This window comes from Ochotona curzoniae, unplaced genomic scaffold, assembly GCF_017591425.1.
Source record: "Ochotona curzoniae isolate NIBS_2020 unplaced genomic scaffold, NIBS_Ocur_1.0 contig_64, whole genome shotgun sequence".
Taxonomy (NCBI): Eukaryota; Metazoa; Chordata; class Mammalia; order Lagomorpha; family Ochotonidae; genus Ochotona; species Ochotona curzoniae.
The window spans coordinates 50,250,255-50,273,560 of record NW_024466502.1 but is presented as its reverse complement, the minus strand read 5'-3'; the positions used below and the strand labels follow the sequence as shown (position 1 = coordinate 50,273,560).

At 36.9% G+C, this 23,306-nt stretch overlaps 1 protein-coding gene across 7 annotated transcripts in view; it reads right to left on the bottom strand.

Moving 5' to 3' along the window:
* Positions 1 to 23,306, bottom strand: part of TRPC4 (transient receptor potential cation channel subfamily C member 4) — a 166,602-nt gene that overhangs the window by 31,637 nt on the left and 111,659 nt on the right. For all 7 annotated transcript variants that reach the window (XM_040991063.1, XM_040991062.1, XM_040991064.1 and 4 more), the window contains one exon: positions 13,649 to 13,985. In XM_040991063.1, coding sequence (XP_040846997.1) covers positions 13,649 to 13,985 — 337 coding nt within the window. The remainder of the gene's footprint in view (positions 1 to 13,648; positions 13,986 to 23,306) is intronic.

The following is a 23,306-nucleotide window of genomic DNA, read 5'->3' as shown; positions in this document are numbered from 1 at the left end:
GACAGAGGCTGGCACTGGGGGGCTAATTCTGTTAAGTTAAATGCCTGAACCACCTGGAGAGTGCATAATCTGGAAGTTGGAGTGGCGTAGTAGGGAGATAGTGGGCACCTCCCTCTAGGTTACCACTCCCACTGGAGAACACAAAAACCAGAACAGGGGCATGGATGGTTAGACAGAAAGGCACCTGCCAGTATGTGTGTGGACTGGATAGTAGGTTGGTTGGGTTGAACTAGCCTTCAATGCCCATTGACATGTAAGAGAGCTAAATGGGATGTGGGACAGACTGAACAAGTCTGCGGTATATACTGACATGCATGGGAACCAGGACAGGGGACAGGCCTGATGGGGGTTATGGAGAGTCACCCCAACTAGGCTGCAGCTCCCACTGGTTTGCCTGAGGGCAGAGTATGAAGCGGGTAGGCTCAAGCTCTACTACAACACCCATCAGTTCGTGTGCAAGACAGGGCTGGAAACACTGATCCAGCAATTGTAACGACCAGCATTTCTATAAGCTGCTTGGGGCGACAGACTGTTCCAGAGCCTGTACTGACAAGCTCACACAACAATCAGGTATGGGATCAGTTCAGATGAAGTTTCTTTGGAGATTCCTGCCAACTGAACTGCTGATCTCAGAACCTCAACCATGAAGAGACTGTGTCAGCCAGTGTATTCTGAATAGATTTCATCGCGATTGGAACAGCGAAATTGGTAGCAATTCAGAACTATTGAACTATCAAAACTTTTTGAGCAAGACACATCCTGGACCTGGGATGGGTGGGAGGCTGGGTGGGGCTTTTCCCTTTGTTTCTCCATTGACCTCGACTACAGGGAAAAAAATGAAATTAGTGTGCAAACAATGGTATTACCCACATTCCTGTAGCCCTTGACCCTTTGTACCCTAATCAACTAAGAAAGATTATTTAAACATTAAAAAAAAAGAAGAAGAAAATATTAGTGTAGATGAATACTTCAATTCCATAAGCTTACAAATTTATGACAGTATTTTTATAGCTTAATGATGAGAGAAAATATCTAGAACTGAACATTATAAAAATTGTAAGTATGATAATGGTAATCAAGAATATAAAAAGGCATAAAAAGTGTCTGCTGAGGATAGATAAACAACATTGTGGAATTATTTTTACAGTAAAAGTAAGAAAGTCAAACTATAAAAATCATAACTTGGCATTTGTTTATCATATGTAAGAAATCAAAGAGATCAATTATGGATAAAATAATCTTCTTCCAGACAGTAACATTGTGGAGAGGAACAGACCCAGTCATAAACTGTAGAGAAAGGAGAGCTCAGAAAATATTTATGATAAGGACCGGCACGGTGGCGCAAGTGGTGTAGGTCCTCGCCTTGCACGCCCGGGATCCCATATGGGCGCCGGTTCTAATCCCGGCAGCCCCGCTTCCCTTCCAGCTCCCTGCCTGTGGCCCGGGAAAGCAGCAGAGGACGGCCCAAGGCTTTGGGACCCTGCTGCACCCGTGTGGGAGACCCGGAAGAGGCTCCTGGCTTCGGATTGGCATAGTATAGGCCGTTGCGCTCACTTGGGGAGTGAATCATCGGACGGAAGATCTTCCTCTCTGTCTCTCCTCTCTGTATATCCACCTTTCCAATGAAAAAATAATTAAAAAAAAAAGAAAAAAGAAAATATTTATGATAGGCTTCTAAAGACCTAATGTGAGAAAACTCGGGACAAAAGGCCATGGAAGCCACAAGCTTCAGTGGAATTTCCATCAATTGTCTGATCTGCTGCATGGACCCTGGCAACCTTAAGACAAAGATTATGGTGCAAACCTGAAGAAGATAATAGTTTGTTTCTGTATATCAGGCATAAAGTCCTACACATCTTCCTCCTTCTGGTCTTAAATATGTGTCAATATCTGTAGAGATCTGATACCTCCGAGGAAAGGATAAGGCAGTTTTTATAAACAACTTGCAAGATTTGACAGCCAAATCAAGGCTGTTGTGACTCTGGTCAGGGTATTAAATACTCTTCCAGCCCTGTCAATACTAGGGAGACACAAAGCAATAACCAGACAATGAAAACTGCTGAAGAAAGAAGCAAAATGCAGGTGGAAACCCTTTCAGAAATATAAGCGACCTGGGAAGGTCCAAAGCTGTGGGCAGAGCAACAACACTGATTATCATCTTTTCCACCCAGGCAGAAATGTATAGTGTACAGAAATTTCTTATAGCAGCAGCAAAACCCAAACCTAACTTAACTCCTAAAATGATATCCTAACAGAACAGGTTTATACAATTTAATGATGATATAAAAGAACCTAACAACACTATGTAAAACCTGACTATGACAAAACACATCAAGTGTACATGAAAGATTTACCCAGACACATCACATTGTAGACTCCAGAACAAGATTCCACACAATGATACAAATTGAAGTCAGGCAAGGCGAACCTAATGAATGCAGCATAAATAATACATCAATAACATATGTGAAAAAAATCTTCAAATATTTTAGGATACTTCTAATAATTGTTGGGTCATGTATGATTTTAGCATACATGGAAACCCTCTTTTCCTACAGTGAGAGTTTTTAAACTTTAAAAATTTTAACTTTTCCTACTAACCTGGGTGCTTTTTAGAATGCATGGACTGGGCCTGGTATGGTGGCCTAGCAGCTGAAGTCCTTGCCTTGAATGTGCCATGATCCCATATGGGTGCCAGTTTTAATCACGGCAGCTCTGCTTCCCATCTAGCTCCCTGCTTGTGGCTTGGGAAAGCAGTCAAAGACAGTCCAAAGCCTTGGGACCCTGTCCCTGTGTGTGAGACCCTGAAGAGCTTCTGACTCCTGGCTTTGGATCGGTGCAACACTGGCCATTGCAGTCACTTGGGGAGTGAATCATTGGACAGAAGATCTTCCTCTCTGTCTCTCCTCCTCTCTGTATATCTGACTTTGCAAAAATAAATAAATCTTTCAAAAAAAAATGAATGCATGGACAATGATAACTTGCACAAGAAAACTAAAGGCCAAAGAGGCAGTGTAACTAATATGATACCAGTTACTGGAGAAACCAAGATTGGATACAAATCTTCTAAAGGCATTGTGCTTGAACCGCATTATCTATATTTCATTTTACCCAAGAAGTGATGAAACACACTCTCTTATTTTTGATACTTAAATGTCATTTATTTGCCTTGTCTTGGTTAAAATTGCCCACTCTCAGGCATTAAAACGTGTGTATGCATTGAAAGTTTAACACGAGGCACAGTGAACATGACCAGCTATGTCAGGTGTTGGAGGTGCCAGGCTCAGGGAACCAAGCAGCTCCGTAGCTTTGCCTAGCAGTCCATTTCTCTGGGTCTCGGTTATCGTACTTTATTTAAAGAAAGTCATTTGAATTCTATGATTAAAGTATTAATTTACTACATTGTGTAAGTTGTCAGACATGAGTTCTTAGATTATTCAAATGTTACTAAGAGCAGTATCACAAAAAAGATATAGCATTCAAATAGCCCTGAATGAAGATACAGGCTTGCTCTGATTTGCTCCAAAAGCTAGTAATCGGATTTTGACTTAAAAAAAAATACAGGAGTACAACTCTGGTCTAAGAATTCTGTGGTGGTCATCACGGCCCTATAATCAGGAGAGATTACTCCATTGAGGCAGAGGTTCCAGTCCAGAGCCTGGAAGGCCTTCCAGTTATGCTCAAACAAAGTTTTCACAAGGCATAGAAACCTTTGTGATGCCCAAAGTTAATATTGACTTGATGTATGTGTGACTCCATTGCTTTCCAATTTATTTGTATTATAAAGTAAAATATAAAGAGCCTGCCCATCAGACCATTATGTTTCATTACTGATAGCTTGGAATATCTCTTCACCTGCTTCTTTGATGCTGGGAATTCTGATCAGATTAAGCCATCAGAACATGTAGCTTTCACTATGGCATGGGGGAATTATGTAGAGGAAGAAAGGTATTTCAGCTAATTGCTTTAAAGGGCAGGAGAAGAGTTGTTGAAAATGTTATTAAAAAAAGCAGTCATGAATTCTGTACAAAGTAACATTTTAATTTAGAAGCTTTCTTGAACAATCGGATTGTGTTCTTACTGTGTTCAAGGGGATGACATTTTGATTGAAAATACAGTCTGCATGACTTAGATTTCTCAGGATGAGCAACAAAACTCACAGTTCTGATATACTGTAGGTTTTTAAATATACGTGTGTGTGTGTATGTGTGTATAAACATATGTATGTATTTGGTGTTCAAAGAGAAGATAATAGATAAAACATAAAGCTCTAACGGTGGGTACTTCCCTAGGAAATGGGAAACACACACCCGATTTCACAGTGGTGTATTCCACACCTGACCTCAGCACCTGACTCCAGTTTCACAGTAACGCAGAAGAGTGGGGACAAATGACTCAAGCCGCTGGTCTCTGCCACCCACAAAGCATCATGTACTATTTCTGGCTCCTGGTTCCAGACTGGCCAGTTGTGATCATTCCTGATATTTAACAAAATGAATCAGTGGATGAGAGTTCTGTTTTTCTCTGTGTCTCTCCTCTTAGATTAAAGCAAACAAAACTTAAAAAAAAAAAAAAAACTAGTCCAAATCTTACTTCTGATGCTTGGAACATAGCTATCTGGGGAAAACAGAGATCATAATGGAATTGAGAACTCATGCCATTTTTTTGTTTTGTAACTTGAGCTGTGAATAAGATTTACAATCAATAGTCATTGGGTACTGGATTTGGGTTTTTCATGTGAAAGGTCCAGATTGGAGCATCACTTCCTCCAACCCTAGCCTCCTCACATCTGTTGCTTTGAAAGATATTGACTCCTATCTGTTGTGATCCTGTTGATTCTGTTAGTGTGATGCCAGGTTTCATCTACCCCGGCAATATTAACAGCAAGCTGAAGGTATCAAGCCTTTACAAAACTGGAGGGTGCTGTTAACTAGCCAAAAAAAAAAAAAAAAAAGACATCCAAATAATAAATTATTCACGACGACTCAAAAACCTGACTAGAACAAAGCTTTGGGGAACTTCTGTCAGAAAAATGTTTGTCCTGTTTCCATAACGGGAACATTTCAAATTGTTCTTTGCTGTTTATAAACAGATGACATGATTTCTCAGAGTTGGGAGGGGGGGCTAATTACTAGCATTGATGTCAAGACTGTGGGACTGATGAAGGAAAGAGCGGAGCCAATGAGTCAGAGAATTTCCGTTTAAAAAATATTTATGGATGCTTGAACATTTTTACAATCTTTTCCCCCCTACCTTTCCCACAAGAGTTTTCACTCAGGACTCTGAAGTGTCTGATTATACCCATCCCTGGGAGGAGGATGGAACGAGGTCAGCAGTTAGCCTCTGTTGCCTTGGAGAAACCATCTCTCTGCAAACAAAGCTCTCCACCTGCCCTCTCTTGATGTCTGTGCTTGCACAAGCAGGAAACAGCCCCAAAGAGTAAGTCACCCTTTCACCCAAAGCAACTTCCTATGGCCTGTGATTTAAGTCCCCAAGTGGTGAAGACCTTGACCTTGACCTTGGAACTCTGCTCACAGAAGTCAGGATTCCATGGGCTATCATCCAATCAGCAGAGACAGGAAGAATACTGAGAAACTCATTATTCTGTCTGAGTTTTGGTTTGTTATGTTTTGTTCCTCAAATCACTGAATAAGAAAGCAGTTTCAAGTGAAAGGCTGCTTCTGTTTGAAAAATTCTCCCAGCAGAGGTTAACTTAAGCTGGATCCCTGAAGCATCTGAAATTAAGGAACAGTTCCTGTGGTCTCAGTATTATATTTAAAACTCACACAATGGTGGGAATAGGGCCCCAATGACCACTTTCTGAACACAGAATGCAGAAAAGCATAGCCAACTTTTCTTTCTAGGGCTTACTAAGAAACATCAGAATCACATCTCTCATCAACCACCTGCACCCTCTAATCTATACTGAGCCAACACTGGGAAGACAGGGCCCGGACAGCCAGAAAATAAAGACAGCACAATATCTCTGGTAAGAGACAAATACCCCTAGGAGTGAGTTGATTACTCAGCCACATTACCATACCTCTAGGTCAAGCTAGAAGGGCTGCAAGAAAATATTTCATAATGTCTGGGTATTTCTACACCAAGAAAACAAAACAAAAAACTACCTCATTCCCTTTTGGGACATTTACTTTGCTAACTAGCTTGTTTGTCTCTTCCTGGATCCAGTTTCTCAGGGAAAATAAATAAGTGGGGCTTGGTAGTACGCAGCCATGGGCAACCTGACTTCACCTGGTGCGGGAATGTCCCTTGTGGCTCTCATGGACGGGGAGTTTAAAATCCAAGAAAGTGTTGGGTGTGAGTCATTGTTGCTGCGACTCCAGGGGAACACTTGCAGGGTTCCAGGACTCCACTAAGGACTGACTTGACTGCACGTTTCAGAAATTGAGACAGCAAGATAGCAGGGAGAGCAGAGTGTCTGATTTAGGGAACCATGCATAGTGGAGACACAACAGCATCCACTAAAAGACAATCACAAACCGTCAGGAGATCAACATCAGTGTCTGACACACAGGCTGTTCAAGGACAGGCAGAGTTGAGGGACAACCAAGAAAGAACTATGGGTAAAGCCTGGGGTGAGTAATGAAGATGTCTGACATCTGTGAATTCTCTTCCCAAGTCAAAAGGAAGGGAAGATGCAGAATCTGTGCCCCTCTTTCTATTACAGTGCTGGAGTTGAAGAAGTAGATAAAATGTACATTTCCTCACATCTCTCAAATCGAAGTGAGATCTTTGTGGGGGTAATAAAGATATTTAACAGGATTAGAAGCATACAGGTTTAAATTGAACTGGATCTAGTTTTGATAACTCAGTTGAGGATCTTTGTTGATCTCTATCAGTGATATCTTTAAGTGACCCGGAAACTATCATTGGCCTAGGGTGGCTGATGAGAAAGACCCAGAGAAGCAAAGCCAATTCGGGGTTTGGATGTAAACAGTTGTACTTCACAAATGCAATCATATATGAGGAGGGTATTGGCAGGAAATTTGACTTCAGAATTATTTCTTAATCTAAAATGCTTAAATGTGCTGAGAATTTTTAAAACAGCAGATCCAGATAAAATAAAAATTGGATTTTTTTTCGTAAGAATCACAGTGATCGTAATTTTAGGCAGCAGATACTATTTCAAAAAAATGCTGACTGGAAGGTGTAGTGATCTTCATCTGCAGGCATCTGAAATCTTTTATCAGGGACCTGGCATGATGGTTCAGTGGTTAAATAATGCTGAACACTCTGGGATCCCATATGGCTGATGGGTTGCTGCCCCAACAACTCCTCTTCTCATCCAGTTCTCTGCTGTGGCCTGGGAAAGCAGTCCAGGAAGGTCCAAAGCCTTAGGACCCTGCACCAATTTGGGAGACCTGGAAGAAGCTCCTGGCTTCGGATAGGCTAGTTCTGGCTATTGCGACCACTTGTGGAATGAACTTGGGGACAGAAGATTTTTCTCTCTGTCCTTTTCTCTCTAAATCTGTCTTGCCTACAAAAATAAAGTAAATCTTAACAAAATTCCTTATCAGTATAATTTACTGCTGTTGTTTTAAAATCTAGGAGAAGGAAAAGTAATATACAGTTAAGGAAATGCATACTTTCTAAGTTGACACAGAAAAAAATTCTGTTAGCTTTAGATTAAAGATGTAGAAATTTAGAATTCCTGATCATCTGATATTATGGCATAATTATAAATAGTTAAATATCAAAGTGAGAAGTTTCTATTATTGTGGTAGCGTTCTTTTTATAGCATTTTAGTTTAATTACAAAATCCACATGAAAACTAAGGCATAAAATGTCTGTCTAGAAGGGAAAGCAATGGTTAAATATTCTTCCAGCTCTTTGTAAAAGAGCTTTTCTTGTAAAAGCTACCTTTTCAACATAAACCAGTACATGATCAATACACAGTTTTGAATGGAATGGTTATTAAATTTTTGCTAGGCAAGTTGTCATTTCCCATTTATTATAAAATTTTAATACTGTCAAAAACAATTGCATGCAAAAGCAGGTACATCTCTGCGTATGAACCTTTAATTTTCTGAACACCTCCCTACATATACCTGCATAACCACACATACTGATAAATAAATTGATATTCCATTATGTCCTAGAACCAATGAATTAATTTTAGATCTCAACCTGTACACATTAAAATCATTCCAAAATCATATCAAAACATCTTTGTTCTTTCAGTCTTGAAATAATTTTTTTTTTCAGTAAAGTGAATCATGTTTTATGGGCTTCAGATTGGAGACAAGTAATGATGACAGAACAGGTGTTGTGACATTGGTGGTATCATAAATTTAGCATGTTGACCTACACGGTATCAACCTAAAAAAAATCACAAAAAAGAGCTGTATATTATTGGTTAATGACACATTCATTGTGTTCAATCTAACCACTTGGAGATGTAAGGAGGCAATCCAAGGGAGATATCTCAGTAGAAACCGGGATTCCAGGGCAGTTTCTGCATCATTTTCCCTCACCTGCCTCACTGCTGGGGACTGTCTCCTAGAGGATAAAGTGTGGGCTGTGGAGCTACCACTGCTCAATGCCCTGATCGTGGACAAAAGATCAAACTTGGTGAAGCCCAATTCCTTCGCATGAAGTGAGACAGAAGTGTACTGTTCATGATTAAGTAGAATCTCTGCGAAGTTCATGCAAACATTTTAGTAACAGAGTGCCTGCTTATTACAGTGTTAAACCTTTATTACCACTGTCATCAGCCTGCATGACTGAAAACTAACTCAAGCATCCTTTTGTTTTGTTTCTTTGTTTTTGCTTTGATTCTTCCTCTTTTGGATACTTGCTTATTTTCCTATTTCCCTGAGTCGTTTTAAATGATCACTAACGGTTCCTAGAATTTACTACTGATGTATAAAAATTTGTATTTCATTGCCATGATCAAAGTGTTTACTGACTGAAATAAAATGTTATGTGTTGCCATGTATTAGTATATGCACAATAATTTGCATTTCTCTAATATTTATTTTTTGAGATGTTATTGTACTACTGCATACAACTTTATATAGCTGACCTTAAAATATTTCCCCACTGGTAGATGGGAAAAACAGATCACATGTCATGTTGAAATGACGATCTGGTTTCCTTGAACATTAAAGTATCCCTTTTAAATGCAATGGTCGGTGTGTTTGATCTGAATGTTGATGTATGCAGCTTGTTTTTGGAGGTTATTTGAGCACCATGACAGGGAGGGAATGGGGAAGGGCCCTGGGGTTGTTTCTTAGACTTGTAAGTATATATCTTCTGGGATATTTGAGAGGCTAAGCAATTTAGAGTTGAGGGAAAAAAAAATAAGATTAGTATCTGAAATCCTATGATGCTAAAGACTATTCAAAATGGTCACAAGAAAGGAAGACTATATATAAGATGGTTTTTTCTCTCTGCATAAGTGGATGACAGTGTGATCATCGCTTTTCACTTCAGATCTTCCATTTGGCATCACTTCTTGAAATGTTCAGACTTGTTCATATCAACCTTTTAAAATATAAAAATATACAATAAATCAAGCAAAGGGGAAGTCAATTTTGTGAAAAAAAAATTCTAAATAAGTATGTGTTATAGGCAACAAAGATAATCTGGATATTATGAGCAATTCTTACTTTATGCCTAGCGATTCAATGAAAGCTATTCTTAGCAGAGCTTAGTTAGATCTCTTCCTATGCTGCACCCTTCCCCCAGTGCAGCCTTCTCATTGTCATGCACAGTGTACAACAAGATTTACATATTGTTGAATTGTGAAACACTGAGGCCTACACAAAACGTCCAGCCATTTCCAGCAGCCATTTGGTTTTCTCATGTTGGCCTTCATTAAAAGCTCTTCTTTAATAGAAACGTTATCAAAGTCTTATTTATTTTACTAAACTGATTACATAAACCCATATCTGGAAATTTTTATACTAGCACAGGGGAAAATAAAACTTTGACATACGTTTTGTTACTGCTTTTTTGTTATAACAGATTTTGATGAAAAGTCCAAGCTGAAAACCAGCCTCTAAGATTGTTTCTTTCTTTCAATAATCTTTTTGTTGATGTAATGAAGATGATTCAAAATTTTGTAGAGATAAAATATGTATGGTGCCAAGATTTTGAAATCGCTGCACAAAGCTCTTACCATATTTGACACCCGCATTTCCCATGCATTTCTGAAGACTCCTGATATTTGCACCAACTAGTCACACCAATTTGCGATAACACTGTAACGATGAACAAATTCCTGATGTATAAAATATGCACGTAATGTGATTTAGTTCATGTGCACATTTTGTATAAACATAAGAATACTCTAGTCATTTCATATCCTTGGAATTTTACATTGAAAATCAATCCCTGGATAAGTTAGCAACCTCTTCCTTCAGTCATCGGGGTGAAGATCTCTTTACCCCACGCTCTGTTATCAGCCCCATATGAATTGTTGGGCCAAAAAAAAAAAATTGCTGGGCAATTGCTTTATATTTTACTTATCTTCAATCGGATAGTTTGATTGTCTGAGAATTACATTATTACCCATATTTTCTATCAAAAGGGCTAACAGGATTATGCATGAGTACTTTCTCTATTGATTAGAACTGTATATCAAGATTGCTAAGGTTGTAATTTTGCTCCCTATTTGAAGCTTCGTGGTTCTTTATTTAGAAACTAAAATGTTCAGCAAACTAAACTGACAGCAAAAATCTGTAAAATATCCTCCTGCTGTTTGATGGAAGAAAGAAGAGTCTTCGCCTTCAACACAAACATATCTGATACAAAATAATGTTTAAAGTGTGTGGGGTGATAACATAATTTATTGATAACATCCTTGCAAAGGGATGTAGGGACCTTGTCCACTGTTTTCTAAAGATATCAAGTTCAATGGGTTTCATTGTAAAGACTTAATGAAATATTGATCTTGGCCAAAAAAAAAAGGTGATAAAGAGTAGTTAAAGAAAATGTGAGTGATTAGATGTGCTAATTACATTCTGTATAAATGTCTTGAAATGTCACGCTGTAACCCATAAGCTGTAGGATTACTAGGTGTGATTCAGTGAAGGTATATACCCTTTTGGATGTCAAAGATCAATTAACATGTTAAACAAATGATATTCTATCATCATACTTAATAACAGGGTGTTTGAATCTGCCAGACTTAATACCATTAGTTTAGATGACACATAACATATACTATAAAGTAATGGAAATTTCTAAAGCATATCTCTCAAAGAGGAAAAAAAGTTGGCTTAGGTGACATGGGTTGAAAATCTAAGTCAATTCAAAATTTGAAGATAGTGTTATTTAATGATTGTGACTTTAGTGTGATAGGAACACACCTACAGACCACATTCCTTGTGTTATTAATTTAATATTGGTATTTCAAATCTAGCTCTTTAAAGTGCATAAGCTGTTGTATCAAGCAACTTGTGCCTCGCTGATTTATCAGAGAATAGAACTTGGTGAGAAAATATTGCAAATTCATTCATATAGTCATGAAACCAGACCATGTCACCCTTTTGACACAATGTGAAAGCATTCTGAAACTCATATTTTTAGCCCTCTAGCTATTCACCTATTCCTTTAAAAGAGACTAATTATTTCTGCGTTAATACTGGTTGCTTGGCAGACAGAATACTAGGGCATAGTGGGACTTGGTGCTGAGTGGCTGTGACCACCCATAATTTCACAATCTGTTGGCAGTCCAGCATCACTGACAACTTAGTCCTGGATGTCAGGCACCGGGAATTTACTGCACGTGAACAATGTAACTGTTCAGGAAGATCCATTGACTACATGGAGACTTCTCACAGCTTTCATTTAAGATGTTCACTTTTACCTCTTTTCATTCTAAGAAATATCTTCATCCTAAAATTCCCAGATACATAAACTCTTTATGTCAGAATATCTTGAAAAGATACTGATCTTAGCTGATACTTCTTTGTGCAGGATTATAATTCCATATATTGTTGAATCACATAGCAATGAAATATTGTAGCTGTGATTCGTATTATTAAGGCAATAATCAAGGAATATTTTATTAGAAGCTTTAGGCATAGGAGGCCGACAGCAACCATTTGCATTGTATGAGTCATTTAAAGTTTGGAGCTTGTTTTTCTTCACATTATTTAATAATTTCTGACGTATTGTATATCTATTTTCTTGCTCATTATCTATTTCCTCTAGTAAACTTTGAGCTTCATAAGGAGAAAAGGGATTTATTTTATTTTTTACTTCCACATCACTCTGCCTTTGTGTTGTGCTCAAGGAATTGAAAATATTTAATACATTTTTAGTGGCTGCTATAAGGAAAGGGTATAAATATATCTGTGCTGCATTGCATCTTTATTATCTTTTAAATTGAAATATTCTGTGTTTCAGTTGGGACTATAAGGTCTTTTGTCATTCAGTTAAGTTGCTCATGATGGAAAACTGAATTTCCTAAATGTTAGGCAGAATTCTTTTCAAAGAAAAGAACATTCCATAAAAAAAACCCACATATTTCTCATGTTACATTTCTAACACGAGATAACTAAGTGGAGACTGGCAGATTAATTTTATCTTTGATATTAACTGTATTTACAATTATTTTACTCAAAAGGAAATTCACAGATGATCTAAATTTCCATTCTAGCTTTCACACATTAACACTTTGGGCACTCCACTTTAATTAGAATTTACCCAAAAGTTCACTTGAAAAACTTAACACATATAAAAATTATAAAATCATCACTTTGAATCTTTTGTTGTTATGGCTTAGCATATTTATAATTATTAACATTGAAAAGTGGATTCTTTCTGAATCAGACAGGCTGTTTTACTTCTTTTACTTCTTTTGCAGTTTTTCTGAATGAAGTTAATTCAAACTGATCATCAGAGATTGTGCGTTAGTTTTGCAATGTGTTTCCTAATGATGTGATATTCACCTAGAGGTTTAAAAAAAATGAGTTAAATTGAGAGAAGATGAATTTTCAGTGCACCACACTAGGACAGAAGGAAGAATGATTAAAATGAAAATTTAACCTTGAATACTATAGCAAAACACAAAAAAATGAAAGAATAAATAAGGTTTCTACCAAATACTTTAAAGTTTCTAACAATGACTTTTTTGCAAATCTGAAACAATTATCGAAAACCCTAGGGATAGAAAATACCCTTCAGTTTAATTTCCTGTTTTTTTGGCTTACTGTAGAATTTTAAAAAAATAAACATAATGCTTTGATTTTTAAAAACTATTGTGGTTATTTCACATATTGATTACTTAATTTCAGAGTGATTTGTATTTATCTTCAGGAAGGCATATATTTAAAGAAATTGAGAGGAATTATACGGCTAATGAGTCACACTAAAACATCTTACAATACAAGAAAAGAACCCAGATGATTAATCACAAAAATGAAGCCATTAAAAAAAATCTAGATTTTCAAAACTTAAGACTGCATTTCCCAGTGTGTATCTGGGAGCAGGTCCACCACAGCTTGCAAAATAGTTATTGGAATTTCTGAATTAGGTCTGTACTGCAGTGCTACAGTGATCCCAGCCTTTGGGGACCATTCCTATGCCGCAAACACTTCTGAATGCTAGTTTCTGAGCAACAACATTCCATGGCAGTGACAAGCTGTTATTATATTTTCTATAGTAACACATTTACCCAGGACCCATGGTAATATCATCCACTCGACGATGGTTGGTGGTGGACCTTGCCTGTTCAAGTCTGACCTGTCGATGTGCTGAGAGGCAAGCAGCAGAAGGAACAAAAAAGTCAAATAGGAGGCTGTGTGGCAGATAAACTTGATAAATGGCTTTCTGATGAACAGTCCCAGTGGGCTTTTAGGAGCTATCAGGTAGCACACAGAGAAGACAGGGAAAAGAAGTCCTATTATGAAACACGTCACCATCTTCACCGCCCAATGTCTTCTCCTCCAACCTGGGAATTCATCATACCAGCGAGATGCCAGGAGTTGTTGACAATTGGGTTGGGCAACAAACTAAAAGGAAAGGAAAAGAAAAGGAAATATAAGTTAGCATCATGTGAAATTGTTTTGGTTTTGCAACAAGAACACAGAGGAGTTTTTAAAACTTGAAGTTCTATTTCACACAATCTCATATTTCAACAAACTGCTTGATGCTATTTTAGAAAGAAAGCCAAGTATTGAACACTTATTATCCCCATGATACAGTGTTTTGTGCTTGGTGAGATACAACTGATGTTTAAAATACAATGGCTGTACCCAAGGACACTAAAATAGAATTGGTAAGTAGAATTATATATGTGAGGGTTTGGTATGTGAGCAAAAGTATCAGAAATAGGTAAACATGCACAGATACACACATACACACACATTTATATGATGACATATGCAGTGAAAACTGGTGTCAATACTTTGAAAACAGTTACCCAAACTACTGAAGTCCAAAATCATAAGTGCAACAAATAAAAAGTAAAATATGAAGAGAAAGAGATAAATCTAAAATGTAAATAAGTGAAAAAAAAATCCAACCAAACAAAAGCCTTACCACCACCTAGACAGGATTTAAGATATTAGTTGGATATCGTCAAAATAAGCTTAAATAATCCAAAATTTAATATAAGATTAACAATTAAAATGACTAGGGATCCAATTTATTTGTTCCTTTCTTCACCCTTTTTATTTCTTAGTAGACATATTTTTTCCTGGCTTAAAAATGTGTGTTCAAATTCAGAGCTTGGCCATTGTCTACCTAAAAGCAAAATTCATATTCTCTGAACAACTATTTTGGCACTTTGTCCACGTACGATAAGTGATAATCATGAGAGTTTCAATCGGCTTCTGGTTAATTATACATTTGATCATTTTATGCTATTGTGCTATAGTGATTTACATATGGACAATGTGTTTTTTGCTCAGAAAGAACCTAATATTTGCATGCAAGTTTCCTCTATGTTTTATAGCTTATTCCATGAAAATTCGAAAGTAATTCATATCCTTTAAATCTTCATTTCTCAGTCTAGAAATGTTCTCCAACAAATCATTTTACAATGTTGATAGCAAACATTAGGTATTAGCCATAGAAAGAGGTGCTTCGAGGAATTATTTTACCCATAGCTAAAAAAAATCTTTTTGTTCTTCTAATTCAGCCCTTACTTCATAGCTACCGATGTCTGCATCTCCAAGATAGGGCTGGTTGCATTTATAGTTAAAACAATTCTACTGTTCTCCCTGATCATACTCATTATCATGTGAATAATTAGACTCTCCTCAGAGCATCATTTTCACCTGTTCCTTCCTAACTTAATTGAGCCAGCAGTCTTTAGTATTGCTTGGGAGCCATATGTAAGTGGTGAGAAGGTCAAGATCATTAAGAACTGGACAATCTTTCTTTAACAAATTTGAAACACATTGGGACTGGCAATGTGACTGGACAACTAAATATAGAGTGTCACTGGCTTATTACAAAGATACACAGAAAAAAGGACATCATGTATCATTCCAAACATGGAATGGTGTGGCAAACAAAGAAAGGAAGTTGTATTTGGTAGTTAGGTCTAAAATAATACGTGGGATTTGAATAGGCATGGATAGATTGATGATTGTATTTGGTTTAGATTTAGAAAATCCTGTTGCTGAAAACATGGGGATGGAGTTAAGTATTTTCAGCAGAGCATCTCTTCTGCTAGAAAGCCAGAGTTCATGATAGATGTACCGTAAGTAGAGCACAAAGTGAAGTTGTGGTCATATTTGAGATAGATATGGAAATGTTCATCATTGAGGCAATGCCCAGATCTAAGATTTTTGGTCTTCAAAGTGTGCTGAATCCAGCAACACTCACACCAGTAAGGAAACTGTTTGGGAGGCAGTGTAAAACACCCAAATATAAACCTGCTGAATAAGAATTTGCATTAAAATCTGATGAGTCCTGCTTTGAGTTTTTAATATAGCTAATGATGCTATTTATACTTCCATTGGACCAGATGAATATTCCTTAAAAGAAAAAAGCTTAATCTTATGTAAACATACATTCTAATACTAAAACCTAGTAAGAAGTTGCTCAGTATGAAATTGTGGGAATGAGTATGGTATCCTAAAGTGTATTGGTGTGCAGGGGTTTGTGTTAGAGTTAGGCCAGCTTTAGAAGGTATGGCAGCTTGAGTAAAAGAAAAGAAGTAGAGAGTGGTTGTTCTCAAGGTTGAGCAAGAAAAGAGATCTCTTAAAGAGTTCTTAAAATATATTTAGCCTGACTCCATGCAGTATTTCCTCTTTTAAATATTTATTTAATTATTTGAAAGGCATAGTTATAGAAAGAGAAAACAAGAGAGAAAAAAATCCATGGTATGCTAGTTTCCCAAATGATCACATGACCAGAACTGGGCCAGGCTGCAGCTTAGAGCCTGAGCTTCTTTCAGGTCTCCTGCATGGGTACCAGGGACCTGGGAAACTTGAGCCAAACTCCAACACTCTTCCAGGCATATTAGCCAGGAGCTGGATTAGAAATGGAGCAGTTGGATGTTGAACTGGACCCCATATGGAGTCACTCAGATGGCTACTTAACTCATCACATCACAGTGCTGGACTTGATCCAAAGTGCTGATCTCAGAACCCAAACTGTGAAGTGACTATGACATCCAGTGGATTCTGAATAGGTTTCATCGTGATTAGAACGGCAACACTGGCAGCAATTCAGACCTGTTGAACTATCAAAACTACTTGAGCAGGACCCTCGGAGCTTGCCTCCAATCAGGGATGGGGGATGGGTGGGAGGCTGAGTGGGGCTTCTCCCTTTGTTTCTCCCCTGACCCCAGCTACAAGAAAAAAAAATAATAGTGTGTAAACAATGGTATTACCCACTTTCCTGTAGCCCCTGACCCTTTGTACCCTAATCAACTAAGATTATTTTTTAAAAATTAATTAATTAATTTAAAAAGCAAAACAAAGTGTTTCTCATGCAATTTGAGCTCCTAAGCTCCTCATTTCTGCCATGTTTCTAAGTGGGTGTGTCCTGATTTAGAGTCCAAGCTTCAGGAATCACCACCTTACAGAAAACTGTGAGTAATGTGGGATATTAGTCTAGTTTTTCAATTTTTTTTGATATTATTATTTTTTTTTGCTTTCCTCATTTAAGATGATTCCTCATCTTGAGGATTGGAACAGGTATATATAGTTGAGTAAAGTGCCTATAAAGGGAATTACATAGAAGTTATACATTAAACAGATATACTCTATGATAATAATTAGGAAAATATGTAATCATAGAAATAAATACACTAATATAAAGAATAAGTTGCAATAAGTTATTATAATTTTACTGTAGATGCAAATACAGAACACAAAGTAATGGCATCAGAAGAGGACAGGTGATTAACTTAAAATTAACTTTGAATGTTACTAAGAGAACTAAACCGGCATGAATGATTGTCAGATTTGGACAGAGTGAAAATGAGAAGACAGAGCAAAAGATAAACTTGTAGGAAAATAAGAAAGTGCTTATTTCTAATTATTCACAGAAAATTATCCTATTCATTGCCATCTGCCATCATTATAATCCTAAAGTTATGGCAAACTATGCCTTATATAATGAATTTCAATATTATAAGAATTAAGAACACTTAATCCACAGAATGGATCCTTTGGGTTTCAATCCTAGATGTGGTGTTTTAGGAGTGTGTGAATGTTATGGAATTATCAATGTCTCTCCTGTTATGTAAAATGGAGATAATACATATCTCAAAGTTACAAAATTAACTGAATCAATATGTGAAAAATGAGGCAGCTACTAGGTCATATTACACATTAATAAGTATTAGATATTGGTTAGCAATATTGGATATTCATGAATTTATACATCAAGAAATTATGATTTTATTTTATTTTATTTTGAAGGAAGAATTACAGAAAGGAAGGGAGAGAGAGGAGCAGACAGAGATCTTTTATCAGCTGGTTCACACTCCAAAACGGCTACAACCTTCAGGACTGGATCAGGATAAATCCAGGAGCCAGAGGCTTCATCTAGATCTCCCGTGTGAGTATAGACCCCCAAGACTTGGGACATCTGCTGCTTTTCCAGGCGCAATAAGGAACTGGATTGAGGTGCCTCCATATGGAGTATCTGTATCCTAGATGGTAGCTTTACCTAAGATAATTCTTCCCAAGGTAATTTTTAAAATTTGTTTTTCATGATACACGTTCTTAGGCCCAGAGATTTCTTTTTCCATCCTCTACCACCCACTGCCCTCCCCCCAACTGTTTCCCCCTGTATTATATAGTTTAGTCTCTCAACAACAGTCACCATTCATTGTTATTCTGTTTAAATACATCCTGACATTATATGTATAGAGAATGGCATAAAGTCCAGCAATGTTGTAGTGTCAAGATATATTTATTTAACAGACATTGGCAGTCCATCTTTTATTCAGACGTAGATTTTGTATTTTGCAGGTTACCTTACGTCCTTTTGGGATTGACTTATTTTATTGAGTATAATGGTCTCTAGTTGGGACTATTTTGTTCCAAGGCAATTTCTTAAACTCTAATCATAGACATGAAACTAAAGCACTTGCATCTACACTATCTAGTCTTTTTTCCTTCCATCCAAACTTTCTGTTTCCCTGACAACAAATGGGTAGCTTACCCTGGCCAACAAATATTCTGGGATAAGAAAATAAAGTGTTTTTAATTGTTCAGTCATTGAGATTGTGGTTGAATTAACTAATGTACAAGAAAGAAAAATTAGGAGATTTGCAAACAGTAGAGCTCACAGAGTAACAGACACCCTAGGTAGGACTGTCCTAGAGGGGACGATTAAACAAAACAACACATACTTGAGCCAACAGAGAATCAGTAGCTCACAACTCTTCCTTCTCTGATAGGCCTTCCACAAATCAAGGACAAGTCATACAGTTTAAATCATCTTCTGCATCCGTAGGATGCTGTAATTAAATCTCCTTCCTCAGGGCTTTCTGGATACTTGCATATTTTAACTGGCATTAAATATCACATTTCTAAGACAAGTAAGGGATTAAGCAACTAATCCCTTGCCAACTAGTGCTAACAGGGCTTTCAGACAACAGAATAAAAGGGAGTAAAACTTTGGAACCTGCAAAACGAAGGTCAGGTAAGCTTGATCTGGTCTAGTAGGGGAGCTTTAGTGAAGAACTCCAAGGATGCAGGGGAAATATATGGGTAGAGATTATCTGAGAAAGATATCTTAAACACAGTAGTTGCATGAAGCAATAATCTCCAACATGAGAAAAACTGACTTCTGTAATTTTAATTGGTTTGGTAATATTTTTGAAGATGAATTATCAGGTTTTCAATGCTGGAAATTGAAAGTAATATAGATAAATAAAATTCAAGAAATTCACAAATTATTCCTTATGATAAAGAACATTGTTTGCCCATCTATATAAATTATGTTGATTTTGATACAACAACCTGGACAAGGTATGAACTCTTCTCCATTTGCTACTGACTAACTTATTACTTGGAAAGTCTCTGTTGCAAAAAAAAAATAATAATAATAAAATAAAAAACTATATCATATGACTCAACCTTCGCATTAGCCTTGTAAGTCAAGGATCTGAATGAAAATTACAAGAAAATAATCAAATCTGCAAATGACTGGAATGTTATTATATTCTTATAATTGCATATATGGATTATATTAAACCTTTCAGCTTTGTATGAATATCAAAGTAACAAAAATTATCAGATGGTTAAAAAAAGAAAATAAAATTGGGTCCGAGTTTTGAAGTGTCATTATCAAAATGCACAGAGATGGTAAATGAGCACATGGGGGAGATAAGATCAGAATCATTAGATGTTACAGAACTGCAGCTTGACATCACTGTAACACCTGCTGCACACGTATCAGAATGGTTGCAACTGAAAAAAAGAATCACAGCATGTATCAATGGAAATTTGGAGAATCTGGAATCCACATACATCACTCATTCAAGTGTAAATGGTCATCTACTGTAGAAAACGGTATGGAAATACTTTTTTAAAAATTCAAGCTATAGATGATAACAGCCATTCTAAACGTTGTTGTTTATTCTAACATAGAAAGGAACTCTTTGTAAACTCTGTATACAAATACCATAATAGAAACTCAAAAAATAATGATACCAAACAATTCAGAGGGAAAGGAAAGCATAGAGTATAAAATCTCAGTTATAGAAACACTAGAAAATGCAAACTAATGTACTGGGAAGGAAAACAGGCCAACAATCACTGGAGTAGTGGTAGACGTGGGGAGGTGGAGAGTGGGAGAGAGCTTACAAACCAGTACAAACATGATGCTCACATTTCTGTTTTCATTATGAAAATTTCAGACACATGTAAAGTGCGAAACTGCAGCAGATCATCCAAATTTAAAATGTACTGTTTATTTGATTTGATGTCATTTTTGCTTTCATACAACTTTGAAAGCGTGTCCGTATTTTGCAGGCACCACTCATCTTCAGTATACTAGCTACCTTATCAACTCGGCCTGTTTATGCTACATTCATCTCATTGCTTCATTTCAGTCTTGTTCCTGACATATCATCACATGAGGGATGATTATTTCTGACCTAAACAAAACATGCTACTTTGTTTTCTGTTTATGTCTGTCAGTTCCTAATTGCTTCTCACAGTGTGGAGACTCTGAGCATTACATAATGCTTATTATTTAACTGTGTCTATTTAGCATTTAAAAATCTTTCTGGTTTTTCCTAGCCTTCAGGAAAGAAACCCTGGTTGACATAAGTCATACCATGTCCTTACATCATTTTCAACCTTCTGCTTTCTTTCAGCCTTACACACTAGTACATAGATCATAAAGGTTTTGCAGGGTTATGATGCCATCCTGGGCTTTCTTACTGTAACAAATTTGCAATGTGCTGATAGATTTGCCTGTAATTATCCGTGTCCCATTTTCTCAGCATGAATTCCTGTTGATCTTCTGCTTAGACTCACATTTCCCTGGCTACACTCAGATTTAATTGTGCCTTCAATACACCTTTACAATTGTACCCATGGCCCATATCTCCTGCATCTTGGGTCATGAATTACAGTGATCTATTTAGAAGAGTCTCACCCATACATAGTTTTAGGATGTCAATAATTTGCCATTCATTTGAATCAATTGTTGAGTTAAATGCTGACCCAAAGCACAAAGCTTTCAGGTCCATTTATTCAGGCAACAATGACCCATGGAAGTTCCACAGAAAAGTCTGAAGGTATTAACCTCAACAATAACAATGGCACTAGGTATTCTTGTGCTTTTTCCAGAAGTTATAAAACTAATTGTGTCGCTCTTTCTTAACATAATGTGAAATAGTTTAAGAAACTTGTCTCGTTGAAAATGAAACTATTGGTATTTACTTGCCAATATTTGGAAGTCATCAACACTGCATTCTTACACTAGGAAACACTGATATTATAAATGAATACAGGACAGCTAAAATTTTTATATCCCTTAGTCTCTAAATATTTTTAATTCCATTTTCATATGAGCTTTCTGAAGTCCCCCTTTAAAGTGGTTTAATATAAGCTCTGTGTTTTGACTTGGGTGTCTCAATAATAGTTATGATTGTGCCGAAAGGTGAATATATATCCACAAAACGCATTTCATCAGGTTTTAAGCTTCTGTGATGCAATCTGTTTGTTAATTTGGAACTGCTTCTAAAAGATTTTTTGTAGATATCTTTAAATATCACAAGACATGAACAGAGTGTTAAGAGACAATTATGCATAGCAAATCATATTGCAACATGCCAGGAAAATCCTATAATAAGCTGGGATATAGAAAGAGTTCCATTTCTCTGAAGTTTCCTATCCCAGTGCTACTACCCATCTCATCCCTTCCCTAGTTTCTGTGATGATCACAAAACCACTCAGGCACTTCCGTGGAGACAACTCACATTGAACCTTACATTGAGCTCCAGGCTCCTATATTTGGCCTGGCCTGATCCTGACCGTTGTTGGCATTTGGGGAATGTGCAATTACATGCATTCCTTTCTCTCTCTCTTTCTCTCTCTCTGTGTGTCTCCAGTCTCTCTTTCTCTCGTACTCTCCATCTGTCCCTTGGCCTTTCAAATACAGTGACAATTAAAGATGTTTCCTGACCTTTCTGACTGAGAGAGGAAGGAGAATAACCAGTCATCATGGCCTCAACCTTCAGCAGCGGCACTGTCTGTCCTAAAATGAGGAATGGGGTTTTCTCTTTTAGTCCAAACAGGCAAAATTCTTCCATAATTGAAGGTAAATAGAGTTACAACCTTAGCTATATTGAATATAATCACAATTATGCAGAATGCCCCCTTTTTGCACTAACACTTTCAGAGGAAATAAATAAAAGCAATGAAGAGGCTGACAAAGGTTCAAGAATTTCTTGTTAAATTCTTCTTTAGTACTGGAAAATCCATTTGACAGCAAACAGAACTCATCTGGTTCATATCCATAGATATTATTGCCTTCTCTGACTAACTATTTAGCCACCTACAAACATTTATAATGCAAGTTTTGGTGCATAACACATACAAAGAAGGTGTTATTAAAATATTTACTTGTATTTCTTTCAGGATAATTTTACTTCATCCAAAACAGTGTTAAAAGTTAGAGACAGTTTTTCTTTTCTCTCACTTCTTTTTACTACATTCAGTTATTATTTTGACTACTTCTGTAGGTACCTCATTTTCTTACACCAAAGCAGTTAAAAAGTCACAATAAAGTTTATTTTTTGGGCTAGATATTGTGGCACAGCATGGCTACTCTGTCACCCCATGTCAACGTGTGGTTTGAGTTCCAGCTAATCTGCTTTTGCTCCATGTCCTTGCTGATGTTCCTGGGAACACAGCAGAAAATGGCTTGCATACTTAGATTCCTGCTCCCCAAATAGGAGACGCAGGTGGATTTTACTCTTTCCAATATTTAGGCTGTGAATGCCATTTGACGAGTGGCATTCTTCCCTCCCCCTTTCATCTCTTTCTCTCTGTGATTCTACCTTCTAATTATTTTTAAAAGAGTATTTTCATATCTACTCCTAGGGTTTTAAGTCCACAAATAATGGTCTACAACACATACCTTATTTAAATTATAAATATCAATTTCTGAAAAAGTATGTTGTTCAAAGTGAAAAAGTTAAAGTTCCAAAGATTGACAAAGAGAATTCACTTTTCTTTCTATATACAAGAAAACAACATCTGAGTAATTACCTTCTCAGCAGGTTGAGCAATTTCTCATGTAGTGAAGAGGATCCTTTACGACAGATTTTATTGAGATTGGCATATTCTAGCATTTAATTTTTATCACCATACTCCTCTGTCATGTCAGTAAAAGTTATTCTTCCT